At 49.0% G+C, this 17276-nt stretch overlaps 1 protein-coding gene across 1 annotated transcript in view; it reads left to right on the top strand.

Annotated features, from left to right (window-relative positions):
- The first annotated feature begins 22 nt into the window (after positions 1–22).
- The window catches only part of TMC7 (transmembrane channel-like 7), a 71590-nt gene continuing 54336 nt past the window's right edge, over positions 23–17276 (top strand). The window contains 2 exon segments of the mRNA XM_011962573.1: positions 23–174; positions 16686–16929. Coding sequence (XP_011817963.1) covers positions 108–174; positions 16686–16929 — 311 coding nt within the window. The 5' untranslated portion in view covers positions 23–107.

Below are 17276 nucleotides of genomic sequence, written 5' to 3'. Positions count from 1 at the left end.
GGAAGCGCGCGCGGGGACGGTGCCCCTGGGGTCCAAGGCCGGGGAGGCGGCGGCGGCCGCGGGTGGAGAGGGTCCCCGGCAGCCTCTAAGGAGCGCGGGGCGCAGCCATGAGCGAGTCGAGCGCCAGTGCGCTCCAGCTCGGCAGGCCCAGCCGGCAGCCCGCAGTCCATCCAGGTAGGGCGGCGGGAAGCGCGCGCGGGGACGGTGCCCCTGGGGTCCTAGGGCGCACGGAGGGAGCCGGCTGCTGGAGGCTCGGCTTGGCCGCTATCCACTCTCACCCCCGGCGCGGCGCAGGGTGCTCCCGGCTCTGGGGAACAGCAGGTGGGAAGGGGATCTTTCTTATTCCTGCTCCCTCCTCCAACGCGTCCTCATCCAATCCAGTGGGACCCAGCCGGGCCAAAAGGACACTAGAATGGCAGTCCGGACCGTGGTGGGTTTGTCTTCCAGCTGTTGACCAAGACAGTCTTTCAATAGCCTCATCTGTTAAATGAAGTGATTGCGAGCACCCCCTCCACGCCTAACATTCTGGTATGAGGTGCCTGCCTCCCAGGCATTTCAGCCTTCACATACAGTTAGACCAACTTGAAACCGAATTCTGCCCTGTCTGTTTATTGCTGTGGGACCTTCGGTAAGTGGCTTGCCTTCTCTGAGCCTCAGATCCTTCAGCAGTAAAATGGGAATAGGATGGTGCAGGGAGTGGCTGAGAATCGTGTGATGTGTCTGGCACAGTGCCTGGCATTGTGGCTAGACAGTCACAATAAACGGTAGCCAGCCAAGTATTATAATCTTTTGTATTGGGTAGAATTACAGTCAAGTATACAGCTCCATGAATTTCTACAGAAATATGTACAACCGCTGCCCAGTCAAGACAGAAAAGCTGCCAGCACTCAGGCAGGGTTCCTTGTAGCATTTGGAGCTTACGAATCTTGTCCTGAACAAAACACCAGACCCTGCTCTAAAGTTTTATCTGCAATGTTTTCTCTTTTTCAATTTTAGAATAGAGATTTAATGAAACTAAGGATGTAGAATAAAACATGAGTGTAGATTTGGGCATTGTGGCCTTCAAATTGGATTGTTCTCAATGTCCAGAAGAAAAAAAAAAATTAGAAGAGAACAAAAGTTGGGGTGGATTCAATGCGAATTATTTTCTAGCTCAATATTAATACTGCTTATGTCAGCTGAATTTCAGCCTTTCAATAATAGCTAGTCAAGTCTTTTTTTAGTTGGTTCCTATTGATCGTCATCTTATTTTAGTGGAATCCATTATACTGAAGATGTCAAGTTCCTCATTTCCCATACAAAGAATGTGAGATTCATCGTTCTTGAATCTTTGCTAAGTGTTTAAGTTTAAGGGGACTTTTGGCATCTTTTTAGGAGGACTATAATTGGGCCCTGTAACTAAAAAGTCTCCTATGCCTCTTTGATAGATGAGTTTTTGTTTTTTTTTTTGACCTTGTACCCACCAACATTGGTGGGAGGCTCAGAAGGGGCTGTGTTTGTAACTTTGTAGCACTTTCTAAACAGTGACCTGTTGTATGGGCATTATAGGACAGTCTGTGGGGTGGGGCGGGGGATGGGGGAGGTGACAAATGAGGTCTGGTTTAAAGAATGAGAAGTGTGACCAGGCATGGTGACTCATGCCTGTAATCCCAGCACTTTGGGATGCTGAGACGGGAGGATCACTTGAGCCCAGAAGTTTGAGGTTACAGTAAGCTATGATTGTGCCACTGGGCTCCAGCCTGGGTGACAGAACTAGACCCCGTCTCTAAAAAAAGAAGAAGAAGAAGAAGAGGTGTGTATCCTTCTAAATGATAAAACAGATCACTCCCCTGCTTACACAAAACTTTCCCAGGGCTGACCAGGCACGGTGGTTCACGCCTGTAATCCCAGCACTTTGGGAGGCTGAGGCGGGCGGATCACAAGGTCAGGAGATCGAGACCATCCTGGCTAACATGGTGAAATCCTCTTTCTACCAAAAATACAAAAAATTAGCCAGGCATGGTGGCACGCACCTGTAGTCCCAGCTACTCGGGAGGCTGAGACTGGAGAATCGCTTGAACCTGGGAGGTGGAGGTTGCAGTGAGCCGAGATCGTGCCACTGCACTCCAGCCTGGGCGACAGAGCGAGACTCCGTCTCAAAAGAAAAAAAAAAAAATTAGATGGGTGTGGTGGCATGTGCCTGTAATCCCAGCTACTGGGAAGCCTGAGGCAGGAGAATCGCTTGAACCCGGGAGGCAGAGGTTACAGTGAGCCGAGATTGCACCACTGCAGTCTAGCCCGGGTGACAGAGGTAGTCTCTGTCTCAAAAACAAAAAAACAAAAAACAACTTTCCAGTGGTTTCTCACTGCTCTGAGAATAAACTCCAGGCTCTTCCATAGCAACCAACAGGATCTGGTGATTCGACCCCAGCCCCTCTTTCCAGGCCCTCATCACCTCCACCCGCCCTAACCTATCCTGCTCCAGCTGCACTGGCTGCCTTCCTATTCCTCCAGCATACCAAGATTGTTTCTGCCTCAGGGCCTTTGCATCTGCCATTGTCTTCACCTGGACTCCTCTTCGTTCTTAATAGGGCTGCCTCTTCCTTTTCCTGTTGGGTCTCTGCTCAAATGTCATGTCAGAGAGGCAGACCTCTGGGGCTGTCTATCTGAGGGAATGCGCCCATCTCTCTTTCTCTGATCAGTTAGTTACCTTGCTTATTCTTTCAAAGCTCTTACCACCACCTGAAGTCATCTGGTTTGGTTATTTTCTTGTTTAGTAGCAGTCTTTTTTTTTTTTAAATGGAGACTCACTCTGTTGCCCTGGCTGGAGTGCAGTGGCGTGATCTTGGCTCACCACAACCTCTGCCTCCCAGGTTCAAGCGATTCTCCTGCCTCAGCCTCCCGAGTAGCTGGGACTACAGGCACGTGCCACCATGCCTGGCTGATTTGTACTTTTAGTAGAAATGGGGTTTCACTATGTTGACCAGGCTGGTCTCGAACTCCTGAACTCAAGTGATCTGCCCACCTTGGCCTCCCAAAGTATTGGGATTACAGGTGTGAGCCACCGCGCCACGCCAGGCTGGTAGCAGTCTTTCCTAGAATGTGGATGCCTTGGAAAACAGGGGCTTTGCCTTGTTTCCCTAGAACCTAGAATGGCATCTGGCACACAGCAGATGCTACATCTATTTTGAATGAATAAATGAATGAATGAATGAAGTGTCCTTGCGGCCACACTGGCAGCTGTAACATAGTGGTTGTAAATCTAGACTCTGGAGTCTCAGGTGCAAATGTCTTTGGCCTCTCCTCCAGCCTCCTCAAGGGGCACTCAAGGAAAGAACCTGGAAGGGCCCTGATGTGACTGTGTTTGAACTGACCTGATTGCCAGATGGTGGGACTTGATCTGGAGCAGGGATGACTTGGAATGGTAGAGGCAAAACTCAGCAGCCCCTGGAGTTGCTCATGGTCCAGGAACTGGACCCTGATTTTTTTTTTTTTAGAGACAGGGTTTCCTTCTGCAGTCTCAAACTCCTGGCCTTGATTAATCTTCCTGCCTTGGCCTCCCAAAGTGCAGGGACTACAGGTGCATGCAACCACACCTGGCTTCTTTTGTTTTGTTTTGTTTTCTTTTCTTTTCTCTTTCTCTATCTCCTTCCCTCTCTCTGTCCCTCCCTCCTTCCCTCCCTCCCTCCCTTGCTCTCCCTCTTTCTTTTCTTTTCTTCTTTTTTTAGTCTTATTCTGTTGCCCAGGCTTTAGTGCAGTGGTGCAATCTCAGCTCACTGCAACCTCCACCTCTCAGGTTTAATCCATTCTCCTGCCTCAGCCTCCCAAGTAGCTGGGACTACAGGTGTGCACCACCATATGGACCTGTGCACCACCATGCCTCTACTAAAAATACAAAATACTAATTTTTGTATTTTTAGTAGAGATGAGATTTTACCATGTTGGTCAGGCTGGTCTCAAACTCCTGACCTCAGGTGATCCACCCGCCTTGGCCTCCCAAAGTGCTGGGACTACAAGCGCATGCAACCACGTCTGGCTAATTTTCTTGATTTTAAGTAGAGACTGGGTCTGGTTATGTTGTCCAGGCTGGTCCCGAACTCCTGAGCTCAATCGATCCCCCAAAGTGCTGGGCCTATGGACGTGAGCCACTATAACCCGCCCAATTTTTGTATATTTTGTAGAGATAGAGTCTTGCTATTTTGTCCAGGCTGGTCTCAAACTCCTGGGCTCAAGGGATCTTCCCGCCTTGGCCTCCCAGACCACTTGATTACAGGCATGACTGCATGTGCCGTTGTGCCTATACTTTCTGGAGATAGATTGTTAGGAATTTATGTAGTTGGCCGGGCATGGTGGCTCACACCTGTAATCCCAGTACTTTGGGAGGCCGAGGCGGGTGGATCACCTGAGGTCAGGAGTACGAGACCAGCCTGGTCAACATGGTGAAACTCCATCTCTACTAACAATACAAATATTAGCCGAGTGTGGTGGCACATGCCTGTAGTCCTAACTCCTTGGGAAGCTGAGGCAGGAGAATGGCTTGAGCCTGGGAGGCAGAGGTTGTGGTGAGCCGAGATCATACCATTGCACAACAGATCGAGACTCTGTCTCAAAAAAAAAAAAAAAAAAAAGGAATTTATGTAGTTGAATAACTATTCTTTGGATGTCTTTCAGTCCAGTAGATGGTATTAAACTTGAAGACACATAACCATCTGACCTGTGATATTTGTTTTTCCTTCTCATCTTCTAAGCCCATTTGTCCAGGTCACTTACCACCTTTAAAGGCATCACCAGAGGGAGGCAGGTCTGGACAGAGCTGAAGATTGCACAGGCCATTCGCAGGCTGGATTCTTTCTCTGGTGACCCACCCGTCTGACTTGAGTTATTTTTTTCCCATGTCTGGACAAGACTGACCTCTGGCCAGCAACTCAGGCCTGGATTAAGTCCAGGGGCCCTCAGTGGCTTTTTCTTGTTTGTTTTTTCAGGAAGTGAAGAATTTAGAGGGATAAAAGGCGGAAATAACGTTTTAGCCTCTGGCCTTTGTCACAATCTGGTTTCCTTTTACATTGTTTGGGTCTGGGTCTGCCTAGACCTTCTGATGTTCTGTCTCCACCCTAGGAGGAGGAGGAAGGGAAGAAAATGGGCCCTGAGGGATCATCACATACCAGGCCTTGGGGGTCTAGTGGCGAAGGAGGCAGGTAGGGTCTCTGCTTTCATGGAGCTTCTAGTCAAGCGAGCCGCACTAAGCAGTAAAGAGACAGATAGGATTATCGGAGGTAGCCCTAACTACTGGGACGGAAACAAACAAGATGGTAAGATAGAGAAGGAAGAGTAGCCTACTCAGATGGGGTGGTCCATAGGCCTCTTGTGGGAGGTGACTCCTTTTTACTTCATTTTTCTGAGATGGAATCTAGCTGTGTCGCCCAGGCTGAAGTACAGTGGTGTGATCTCGGCTCACTGCAACCTCTGCCTCTTGGGTTCAAGCAATTCTTGTGCCTTAGCTTCCCGAGTAGCTGGGATTACAGGTGCGTGCCACCATGCCCAGATAATTTTTGTATTTTTAGTAAAGACAGGGTTTCACCACATTGACCAGGCTGGTCTCGAACTCCTGACCTCAGGTGATCGGCCTCTCAAAGTGCTGGGATTACAGGTGTGAGCCACCACGCCTGGCCTTTTTATTTTTTGAGACAGGGTCTCACTTTGTCACCCAGACTGGAGTGCAGTGGCGTGATCTTGGCTCACTGCAACCTATGACTCCTGGATTCAAGCGATTCTCCTGCCTTATCCCCCCAAGTAGCTGGGATTACAGGCACCTGCCACCATACTCAGCTAATTTTTGTATTTTTAGTAGAGACAGGGTTTCGCAATGTTGGCCAGGCTAGTCTCCAACTCCTGACCTCAGGTGATCCACCCGCCTCTGGCCTCCAAAGTGCTAGAATTATAGGTGTGAGCCACCGCACCCAGCCTCAGGCACTGTTTGGAGCCAAGGATCTGCAAACAACTCCTGTGCTAAATCCCCCTTTTTTTTTTCCTTTCTTTCTTTTTTTTTTTTTTTTCGAGACGGAGTCTCGCTCTGTCGCCCAGGCTGGAGTGCAGTGGCGCGATCTCGGCTCGCTGCAACCTCCGCCTCCTGGGTTCACGCCGTTCTCCTGCCTCAGCCTCCCAAGTAGCTGGCACTACAGGCGCCGGCCACCACGCCTGGCTAATTTTTTGTATTTTTAGTAGAGTTGGGGTTTCACCATATTAGCCAGGATGGTCTCGATCTCCTGACCTCATGATCCACCCACCTTGGCCTCCCAAAGTGCTGGGATTACAGGCGTGAGCCACCGGGCCTGGCCTTTTTTTTTTTGGATGGAATCTCGCTCTGTTGCCCAGGTTGGAGTACAGTGGTGCCGTCTCACCTCACCGTCTCACCTCCCTGGTTCAAGCAATTCTCTGCCTCAGCCTCCCGAGTAGCTGGGATTACGGGCGCCTGCCACCATGCCTGGCTAATTGTTTTGTATTTTTGGTAGAGATGGGGTTTCACCATCTTGGCCAGGCTGGTCTTAAACTCCTGTCCTTGTGATCTACCTGCCTTGGCCTCCCAAAGTGCTGGAATTACAGGTGTGAGCCACTGAGCCTGGCCAACCTTTTTTTTTTTTTGTAAATAAACCTTTAGTAGAACACAGCCATGCCCATTCATTTATGGATTATCTGTGGCTGCTTTCCTGCTACAAGGACAAAGCTGAGTAATTGCAAACAGCAAATTCTTACCTCTTTACGGAAAATGTTTGCTGACCTCTGTTCTAAGCATGTTACATGTGGTTGCCATGTAATCCTCAGGACAGCTATAGGAGGTAGGAACCTCTGTCCCCATTTTATTGGTGGGAAAACTGAGGCATGGAATAATCAAGAAACTTGCCAGGTTATGCAGGTGGCAAGTGAGGCTGGGGTCCAAATCCAGGCAGGGTGGGTTGGGAAACTGTGCTGTTAACTGACAGGCCTTACCACCTTCTTGGACAGACAGAATCGCAGTAACTGCCCCACAGACACCCGACCAGATGCTCCATGGGCATGAAAAGCAGGGGCTTGAGTTCCAGGCCCAGCAGCAGCTCTAATGATGGAGTTAGTCACTGCTCCTGAAGGCTGTTTGCTCATCTGTTTGTGAAGCCTTAGACTAGCCAGTCACCAGCCCCACCCAGGTGCCAGTTGGCGTGACTCATGCCATTTCTCCTGACGCTACGGTTACGAAGTCTAGCAGATCCGGGAGGTTACCAGGGCCTCTGGCTCCTCCCCTCACAGATGAAGCACTGGGCTGCTGTGAATGAGGCCCCTCTAGGCTGTATTTATTTATTTATTTTGAGACAGTGTCTCGCTCTGTCACCGAGGCTGGCGTGCATTGCTTCGATCACAGCTTACTGCAGCCTCGACCTTCTGGGCTCAAGCGATCCTCCCACCTCAGCCAAAAAATATTTTATTTTTTTGTAGAAACAGGGTCTCACTATGGTGCCCAGATTGGTCTTGAACTCCTGGGTTCAAGCCATCCTCCCGCCTCGTTCTCTCAAAGTATTGGGATTATAGGCATGAGCCACTGCACCCAGCCAGTCATATTTCAATTGCTTAATAGTCCCATGTGGCCAGCGGCCACTGTATTGGACAGTGCAGATATAGAACATGCCCTTCATTGCAGAAGCCCAACAAATGGTGAGCCACCATGCCCGGCCCCCTGACTTATTTTTCTCCACGCACTTATCAACATCTGAAGTACATTGTTTTTACTTGTTTAATGTCTGTCTCCTCCAAATAGAATGCAAGTTTCATAAAAGCAGGGGAATGGTGTGTGGTGTTCAAGGCTATGCTGTAGTCCTAGAACAGTGCTTGAGTGGTGACAGTTGCTCAGTAGATGTTTCTGAGTGACTGAGTGGTGGGTGAATAAGTGAATGGATAGATGGGTGGGTCGTCTTTCCAGGAGCAGGGCAGTGATGAGTCCCTGGCTTTGGGGGGCTTCTTGCACTCGATTGACATGTCATAGCAGGCCGGGCGCGGTGGCTCAAGCCTGTAATCCCAGCACTTTGGGAGGCTGAGACGGATGGATCACGAGGTCAGGAGATCAAGACCACCCTGGCTAACGCGGTGAAACCCCATCTCTACTAAGAAATACAAAAAACTAGCTGGGCGAGGTGGCGGGCGCCTGTAGTCCCAGCTACTCTGGAGGCTGTGGTGGGAGAATGGAGTAAACCCGGAAGGGGGAGCTTGCAGCGAGCTGAGATCCGGCCGCTGCACTCCAGCCTGGGCGACAGAGCGAGACTCTGTCTCAAAAAAAAAACAAAAAACAAAGACATGTCATAGCAGCTTCAACTAGAGTCCGGGGACTTTTTTTTTTTTTCTTTGAGATGGAGTCTCACCCTGTCATTCAGGCTGGAGTGCGGGGTGCGATCTCAGCTTACTGCAAGCTCCGTCTCCCGAGTTCACACCATTCTCCTGCCTCAGCCTCCTGAGTAGCTGGGACTACAGGTGCCCACCACCACGCCCAGCTATTTTTTTTGTATTTTTAGCAGAGATGGGGTTTCACCGTGTTAGCCAGGATGGTCTTGATCTCCTGACCTTGTGATCTGCCCACCTCAGTCTCCCAAAGTGTTGGGATTACAGGCGTGAGCCACCACGCCCTGTTGAGTCCAGGGACTTTATTAGTTCTTGGATTAAGGCCCTTTAGTAGCTGTAAGCACAGATTATCTGGACACTCTACCTTCACCTGACATCCAAAATAAAAACAATTCAGCCAGGCGCGGTGGCTCACACCTGTAATCCCAGCACTTCAGGAGGCCCAGGCAAGTGGATCATTTGAGGCCAAGAGTTGGAGAGCAGCCTGGCCAGCATGGTGAAATCTCCTCTTCACTAAAAATATAAAAAGTTAGCCAGGTGTGGTGGCGCCCACCTGTAATCCTAGCTACTTGGGCGGCTGAGGCAGGAGAATCGCTTGAACCCAGGAGGCAGAGGTTGCTGTGAGCCGAGATTGTGCCACTGCACTCCAGCCTGTGTGATAGTGCAAGACTCTGTCTCAAAAGCAAAAACAAAAATAAAAACAATTCAGCCAGGCGCGGTGGCTCACACCTGTAATCCCAGCACTTCAGGAGGCCCAGGCAAGTGGATCATTTGAGGCCAAGAGTTGGAGAGCAGCCTGGCCAGCATGGTGAAATCTCCTCTTCACTAAAAATATAAAAAGTTAGCCAGGTGTGGTGGCGCCCACCTGTAATCCTAGCTACTTGGGCGGCTGAGGCAGGAGAATCGCTTGAACCCAGGAGGCAGAGGTTGCTGTGAGCCGAGATTGTGCCACTGCACTCCAGCCTGTGTGATAGTGCAAGACTCTGTCTCAAAAGCAAAAACAAAAATAAAAACAATTCAAGTGAAAAGAAGTCCATAATGTTCTGAGATTGATATCTACATTGACTTATCAGTGATATCAAATTGTGTGTGCGTGCATGACATTTTATCATTTCACGAGAAAGAAAAGCAAAGCACATTTCCAATAGGGCTGGTTTGTGTAAAGTACCTGAAATAGGAAGAATGTAATATACGGTCAACATCTCAGTCAATATTTTTTGCCAGCTTTTTTTACCCTTTAAATTATTTTTGTTCCAGGTGCGGTGGCTCACCCCTGTAATTTCAGTACTTTGGGAGGTGGAAGCAGGTGCATTGCTTGGGTCCAGGAGTTTGAGACCAGTCTGGGTAATATGGTAAAACCCCATCTCTACAAAAAAATACAAAAAATTGACCAGGTGTGGTGGCTCACACCTGTAGTCCCAGCTACTTGGGAAGCTGAGGCCGGAGGATTGCTTGAGCCTGGGAGGCAGAGTGAGTGGAAATGGCACCACTGCACTCTAGCACGGGTGACAGAGTGAGACCCTGTCTCAAAAACAAAACAACAAAACGTTTTGTATTGTGAAAAAAAACATCATTCATATAGAAAAGAATAATATTCAAGACTTAAATTCCTAAAATCTTTTTCTCATTTTTTTGACATCCTTGCTTTCCTGGTATTTAAAGTACTTTGGTTGGCTTGGTGGGTGATCTAACGTATCTTGTATCCTCAGCACCAAATTCATTCATTCCTGAATTATTCATTCATTCAACTTAGAAGGTATTTGTTAAGCATCTGTCATGTACCAGGCTCTGTGCTAGACCCTGGTAATTCAGCAGTGACAGAAAGAGACAAGGTCCCTGCCTTCATAGAGGTTATAGAGTCAGAGACAACACACCACAAGTAAACAATTAAAAAGGACAGACTAGGCCAATTGTGGTGGTTCACACCTATAATCCCAGCACTTTGGGAGGCTGAGGCGGGGAGGATCACTTGAGTCCAAAAGTTCGAGACTAGCCCGGGCCACATAACAAAACCTCATCTCTACTAAAATATATGTATATTAACTGGGTGTAGTGGTGCACACCTGTGGTCCCAGCTACTCAGGAGGCTGAGGTGAAGAGTATTGCTTGAACCTGGGAGATCAAGGCTGCAGTGAGTTATGTTGGCACCACCACACTCCAGCCTGGGCAACAGAGCAAAACCCTGTCTTAAACAAATAACAGAAAAAAGGATAAAGTAGTAACGCGGTGAGCGAGTGCGGTGGAGTGGGCACTTAGGAGCTATGTGGTGTTCAAAGGAGTGAGCAAAAGCTCATTAAGGCAGAGAGCAAGCCTTCATCTTCTCCAGAGTCCCAGCCTCCAGTCTGGAGTCTGGCACAGAGAGAGGCTCCATACAAGTTGTCAAACAGAACTAATTCCCATAGCAGCTGGTGAGAGGCCTGGACCCAGTGACCTACAAGGTCCCTTTTTACCCAGAGTTTCCGTGATACTTTGCGTGGGAAACAAACCTCTGCTGTGAACTCAGCACCAAATACGGTTGGGCAAGGTTCTTGGCTAGGACGCGGGGGAAGGTGGTGGTGGTTTTAGTGCCCTTTAGATCATACTTGGCTGGTGCCCACATCCTGGGAGGGTTCATGCCTGTTGGTAGGATGTGGTGTCTTGTGGGAAATGTTGCCAAGAAAGTTAGAACCTCAGGATGCTCTCCAGATGTGCCTGCCTCTGCACTGCTCATTCATTCATTCGTTCTTCAGATGGAGGGGCTTCTTTTTTTAAATTTTTTTTATTTTTTGAGATGGAGTGTTGCTCTTGTTGTCCAGGCTGGAGTGTGATGGAGTGATCTCGGCTCACTGCAACCCCTGCCTCCTGGGTTCAAGCGATTTTCCTGCCTCAGTCTCCCAAGTACTGTGATTACAGGCGCATGCATCACCACGCCCAGCTAATTTTGTATTTTTTCAGTAGAGATGGGGTTTCACCATGTTGGTCAGGCTGGTCTTGAACTCCTGACCTCAGGTGATCCACCCACCTTGGCCTCCCAAAATGCTGGGATTACAGGCGTGAACCACAGTGCTCAGCCCAGATGGAGGGCCTTCTATGAGCAAAACACTGCTTTTAAGCCTCAGAAAGACTTTGTCCTTAACCTGGAAGAATAGTATATGGCAGAAAAATTGGTTATGCCTGGCCCTGCTCCCTCATGTCTCCTGGAATTACCCAGTCATCCTCCCACCTAAGTAATAATCTCCTAATTAAAATCTGGCTCCAGTGACCAAGAAGTTCTAGGCATTCTTAGAGGCACCCCGATATCTGAAATATGCAGATGGTCAACAGCAGCCCACACTGACCACAGGACTCCAGTGGCCATCGCAACAGCAAGGCTCTTGGCTGGACCAATTCAGTAGAACATCTGACAGTAACTGTAATGAGACATCTTCTTTAAGGATGAGAAGAACATCAAGGCTCTAAGTGGTGAAATGACCTGCAGTACAACCAGGAGTCTGTCTTGACACTCAAGCCTTGGGCAAGTCACTAAGCCTGGGCCTCAGTTTCCCTGTTGGAAAACCAGAGCAGGCCAGGGGTGGTGGCTTATTCCTATAATCCCAGCCCTTTGGGAGGCCCAAGGCAGGAGGATCACTTCAGCCCAGGAGTTTGATACCAGCCTAGGCAACAAAGCAAGACCCTGTTTCTGCTAAAAACTGAAAAAATAAAAAATTAGCCAGGTGTAATGGTGTGCATCTGTAATCCCAGCTATCTGGGAGGCTGAGGTGGGAGGATCGCTGGAGCCCAGGAGTTTAAGGTACACTCCAGCCTGGGCAATAGAAAAAAATCCTATCTCTAAAAAAAAAAAAAAAAAAAATGCCAGGGCAGTGAAACCCTCTGCGCTTACCTCTGCAGGTTGGCATGAGAAATGAGGTGACGTCATGCTGGGAAAAGTGTATGTTCCTATATGGAAACAAGAGGGGGTGGATCCTAGTTATAAAAATAATGATGCCTGTGTTTGAAGACATGGTCGTGACATTTTTTGTTTGAAGTTGAGGAACTTCCCTGGAGTGTCCAAAGAGGAAAAATCAGAACAGTTCTTCCTGGGAGGGGGTAGGTGGTATATGAAAAACAGGATAATTACCTAGTTGATTTGTGTGGAATTTTATTTTTATTTTTATTTTATTTATTTATTTGTATATTTTTTTGGGATGGAGTCTTGCTCTGTTGCCCAGGTTGGAGTGCAGTGGCATGATCTCGGCTCACTGCAACCTCCACCTCCTGGGTTCAAGCAAGTCACCTGCCTCAGCCTCCTGAGTAGCTGGGATGACAGGCACCCACCCTCACGCCCAGCTAATTTTTGTATTTTTAGTAGAGACGAGGTTTCACCATGTTGGCCAGGCTGGTCTTGAACTCATGACCTCAAGTGATCTACCTGCCTCAACCTCCCAAAGTGCTAGGATTACAGGCGTGAGCCACCGTGCCCGGCTTATATGGCATTTTAACATTTACAAAGCACTTGTAAATACGCGGCCCCCTGAATTTTTTCATGGTGAAGACTACGGCTTTGGAGTCTGATAAGCCTGTGATGCGTTCCTAGTTCCAACACTTACTGTGTAAGCAAGCAACACTTACTAATTGTCTGAGCCTCAGTTATTCATCTGTAACATGGAGATAATTATTTTGTTTGATTTTTGGTTTTTTTTTTTTTTCCTTGGAATTGGAGTCTTGTTGTGTTGACCAGGCTGGTCTTGAATTCCTGGGCTCAAGCAATCCTTCTGCTTTAGCCTCCCAAAGTAGCTGAGACCACGCCGGCACAATGGGGATAATTCTCTCCAAAGAGTAGTTTGGAGTATTAAGTGAGACAATGCATGTTAAATACTTTATTTTTTTAATGTATTTCTTTTTTTCTGAGACAGATTCTCGCTCTGTCGCCCAGGCTGGAGTGCAGTGGTGCAATCTCAGCTCACTGCAAGCTCTGCCTCCCAGGTTCATGCCATTCTCCTGCCTCAGCCTCCCAAGTAGCTGGGACTACAGGCACCCACCACTATGCCCGGCTAATTTTTTGTATTTTTAGTAGCAACAGACTTGCACCGTGTTAGCCAGGATGGTCTCGATCTCCTGACCTCGTGATCCACCCGCCTCGGCCACCCAAAGTGCTGGGATTACAGGCGTGAGCCACCACACCCAGCCCGCATGTTAAATACTTTAAGTAGCCTGCTACAAGGTAGGCAAGTACTCAAGAAATCTTAGCCAGTGTTATTCATGCTGTTTGCAACTCCTTCCTCACCATCGTGCTGATGAGGCCCATGGTATTAGATCCTCCATTCCTGAGATGAGAAAAATGTGATTCTGAGGCAGCTGTGGTCTCTCCTGGAGTGGCTTGGCTGGTGGGTGAGAGGCCAGTGTTTTAAACCAACCCAGGCTCCAGCTTGGGGGCCCTGACCCCACGGCAGTTGAATATTCAGTAGGTCCATGCTGTTCTATATTCAAAGACCTTTGTTCATGGTTAATAATAGCTCTTTGTTTCTGCTAGCGGGAGGGTAGCCTCCATGCAGGGCTTAGACCCTTTTCCTTTTCAGGGTCCACACCCGCCCTACCCTCATATTGGCTCTGGGGAGCCACTGCCACTAATGGAAGTGTGTCATATCCTCAGGGTGTGCTAGGCAGGGAGGTAGAAGGGTGGGTGAGGCTCGCAGACTTGCGCATGGAGATTGGCAGGACCCCAGCCACGTGTCCGTGTGTCATCTACAGTGGGACAGCTGCTCCATTGTGTCTGAACTTGCCCATCCGAGAAAGGCAAAGATTACAGGGTCAGAGCCAAGCCTTGACCAGTCCCCACCTGGCCCTGCCCCTGCCCATCCTCATCCGGTTGGTGCCTTTATGGAGCTCTGTGTTTGCCAAGCACTGCCTGGGACCGTCTACCCATGTGATCCTCTTTAATGTTCATAAACAGGCTGTGTAGCAAGTCCTGACCTCAGCCTTGCAGCCTCCAGGGTGACCTTTTTGTTTTTTGAGATGGAGTTTCACTCTTGTTGCCCAGGCTGGAGTGCAATGGCATGATCTCAGCTCACTGCAACCTCCGCCTCCTGGGTTCAAGCGATCCTGAATAGCTGGGATTACAGGCATGCGCCACTGTGCCCAGCTAATTTTGTATTTTTAGTAGAGACGGGGTTTCTCCATGTTGGTCAAGCTGGTCTCGGACTCCCGGCCTCAGGTGATCCCCTCGCCTTGGCCTCCCAAAGTGCTGGAATTACAGGCGTGAACCACCGTGCCCAGCCCAGGGTGACCTTTTTTTTTTCTTTTTTTTTTTTTTTTTTTTTTTTCTTTTGAGACGGAGTCTCAGTTTGTCGCCCAGGCTGGAGTGCAGTGGCACGATCTTGGCTCACTACAAGCTCTGCCTCCCGGGTTCACGCCATTCTCCTGCCTCAGCCTCCCGAGTAACTGGGACTACAGGCGCCCGCCACCACGCCCGGCTAATTTTTTGTATTTTTAGTAGAGACGGGGTTTCACCGTGTTAGCCAGGATGGTCTCGATCTCCTGATCTTGTGATCCGACCACCTTGGCCTCCCAAAGTGCTGGGATTACAGGTGTGAGCCACCGCACCTGGCCCAGGGTGACCTTTAAAACGCAGTCGAAGCATGACATCCCAAGGTCCTGCCACGGCCTACAAAGCCTGACTTGGTCCGACCCCAGCCACCCTTCTGACTTCAGCGTTTCCATTCTCCCTGTCCTAAATACCTATTGTTGCTCAACACACTCCTCCAAACGTGCTGGCTTAAGCCATGTTATTATTTCTGCTGATTCTGTGCATCAGGGATGACTTGGGGCATGGGGGAGCCCGCTTGCACTGCTGCCTGGGATGTCTGCTGGGGCTGGAGTGCCCAAGATGGCCTCATCACGGCGATGCCTGGTGAGGATGCCCCAGGGTTTTTTGTTGTTGTTGTTTTCTTTTGTTTTGCTTTTTTGAGATGAAGTCTTGCTCTGTCACTCAGGCTGGGGTGCAGTCATCCAATCTTGGTTCACTGCAACCTCTGCCTCTCGGGTTCAAGCTATTCTCCTACCTCAGCCTCGTGAGTAGCTGGGATTACAGGCGCATGCCACCATGCCCAGCTAATTTTTTTTTTTTTCTATTTTTAGTAGAGATGGGATTTCACCATATTGGCCAGGCTGGTCTTGAACTCCCCATCTCAGGTGATCCACCTGCCTTGGCCTCCCAAAGTGCTGGGATTACAGGTGTAATCTAGGTGTGAGCCACCGTGCCTGGCTGTCCCAGGGGGTTGAAGACACGAGCCTGGGGCCTTGGTTCTTGCAATCACCCAGGTTGTTGGTTCTTTTTGTAGGCTTAGGGGCTCTCCCTCTCCACCTCATTGTCCTAGGTAGTTGGACTTCCTTCCAGGCAGCCCTGGCCCAAAAGCACAGAAGTGCTACTGCAAGGCCCTCTTATGACTTTGGGCTGGAAATGGCAGAGCATTACTTCCATTGAGTCCTTCGGTTAAAGCAAGCACAGGTCCAGTGCAAATCCAAGGAGGGGACCACACAGAGGGCCAGTGTGACTCATTGGAGGCCACCAACAAAACCGCCTACCAGGTTCTTGCTCATTCACTCTTCCTCCAACCTGTCACACACACTCCTGCCACTGGGCCTTTCCACATATGGGTTCCCTCTGCCTGGGGTGCTTTCCCCCAAATATCCAGGGGTCTCACCCCTTCCCTTCATTCAGCTAAATGTCACCTTTAAAGAGAGACCATACCTGACCCCACCTTATCAAAAACAGTTAACCCCCCCTCATATCACCTGTGTCCCCTGACACCACTCTGTTCTTTTTTTTTTTTTCATTGCACTTGTCACTTCCTGGAATAATATTTACTGCCTGTTTATTATTTGATCTCCCTCTCCCCCATCTCAGAATATAACTGCCACGTGAGTAGGGCACTTGCCTTGTTCACTGCAGTTCCCTTAACTCCAGATATGGCACATGGTAGATAGAGTTGTTGAATGAATATTTGAGATGAGGAAACAGAGCTTAGAAAGGTTAAGTAACTTTCCCAAAGACACAGAGCTAATAAGTGACAGAGTGGGGATCCAAACTCAAACATTTAGCTTTGATCAGGAAGCCATAGAAGCTTTGCTGCACAGGGGTAATTGCTTAGGTAATTATGGCTGCCTGCCCCCTCTTCTCCCTGAGTCCTGTCTGTCTGCACTCAGAATGATCTTCCTGCAACTAAAATCTGATGAGGGGTAAAACCCATCTTGAAGGTATCTTCCCTCCCCTTCAGCAGAAAGCCCGGCTAGTAACTATCTGCAAGGGTCAGTGATGATGCCCAAGATCCAAGTTTCCTGCTTGGCTTCCGAACTCACTGGAGTGAATGATGGTTTTCTTTTCTTTTACAAAGAGAACCTCTCTCTAGACACCAGTTGCTTCTCCTCTCCATCTGTGAACTTCCTCCAAGAATTGCCAAGCTACCGGTCCATTGCACGCAGGAGAACGACTGTCCATTCCCGGGACAAGCAAAGCGGCACTTTGCTAAAGTCAACCAACTCTTACAACTCCCAGCTGGAGGACAGAATCGCTGAAAACCTCAGCAGCCAATCCCTTCGAAATTATGCACTGAACATCTCTGAGAAGCGGAGACTAAGGTTGGTTCACTAGCCACCTGGAACCTGCATTGTGTATGTTATGGCCTAGAGGTATGTTTTATGCATGAAATGCTTTTCCTGAAGAGCTCATATAATTAAAACTTTATTCCTTAGGGTAAGTTAAGCCTCTTTGACAAAGATACCCAAACTTTTCTTCTCCACTTCTACTGCTTCACTTGACTAGCCTTAAAAAAAAAAAAATACCCAAACATACTCAACATATTAGAAGCTTCTTTCTAGGCTGGGCGCAGTGGCTCAAGCCTGCAATCCCAGCACTTTGGGAGGCCGAGGCGGGCGGATCACGAAGTCAGGAGATCGAGACCATCCTGGCTAACATGGTGAAACCC

This window comes from Colobus angolensis, unplaced genomic scaffold (assembly GCF_000951035.1).
Source record: "Colobus angolensis palliatus isolate OR3802 unplaced genomic scaffold, Cang.pa_1.0 Scaffold598, whole genome shotgun sequence".
Taxonomy (NCBI): Eukaryota; Metazoa; Chordata; class Mammalia; order Primates; family Cercopithecidae; genus Colobus; species Colobus angolensis.
This window is presented reverse-complemented; position numbering and strand designations above follow the sequence as displayed.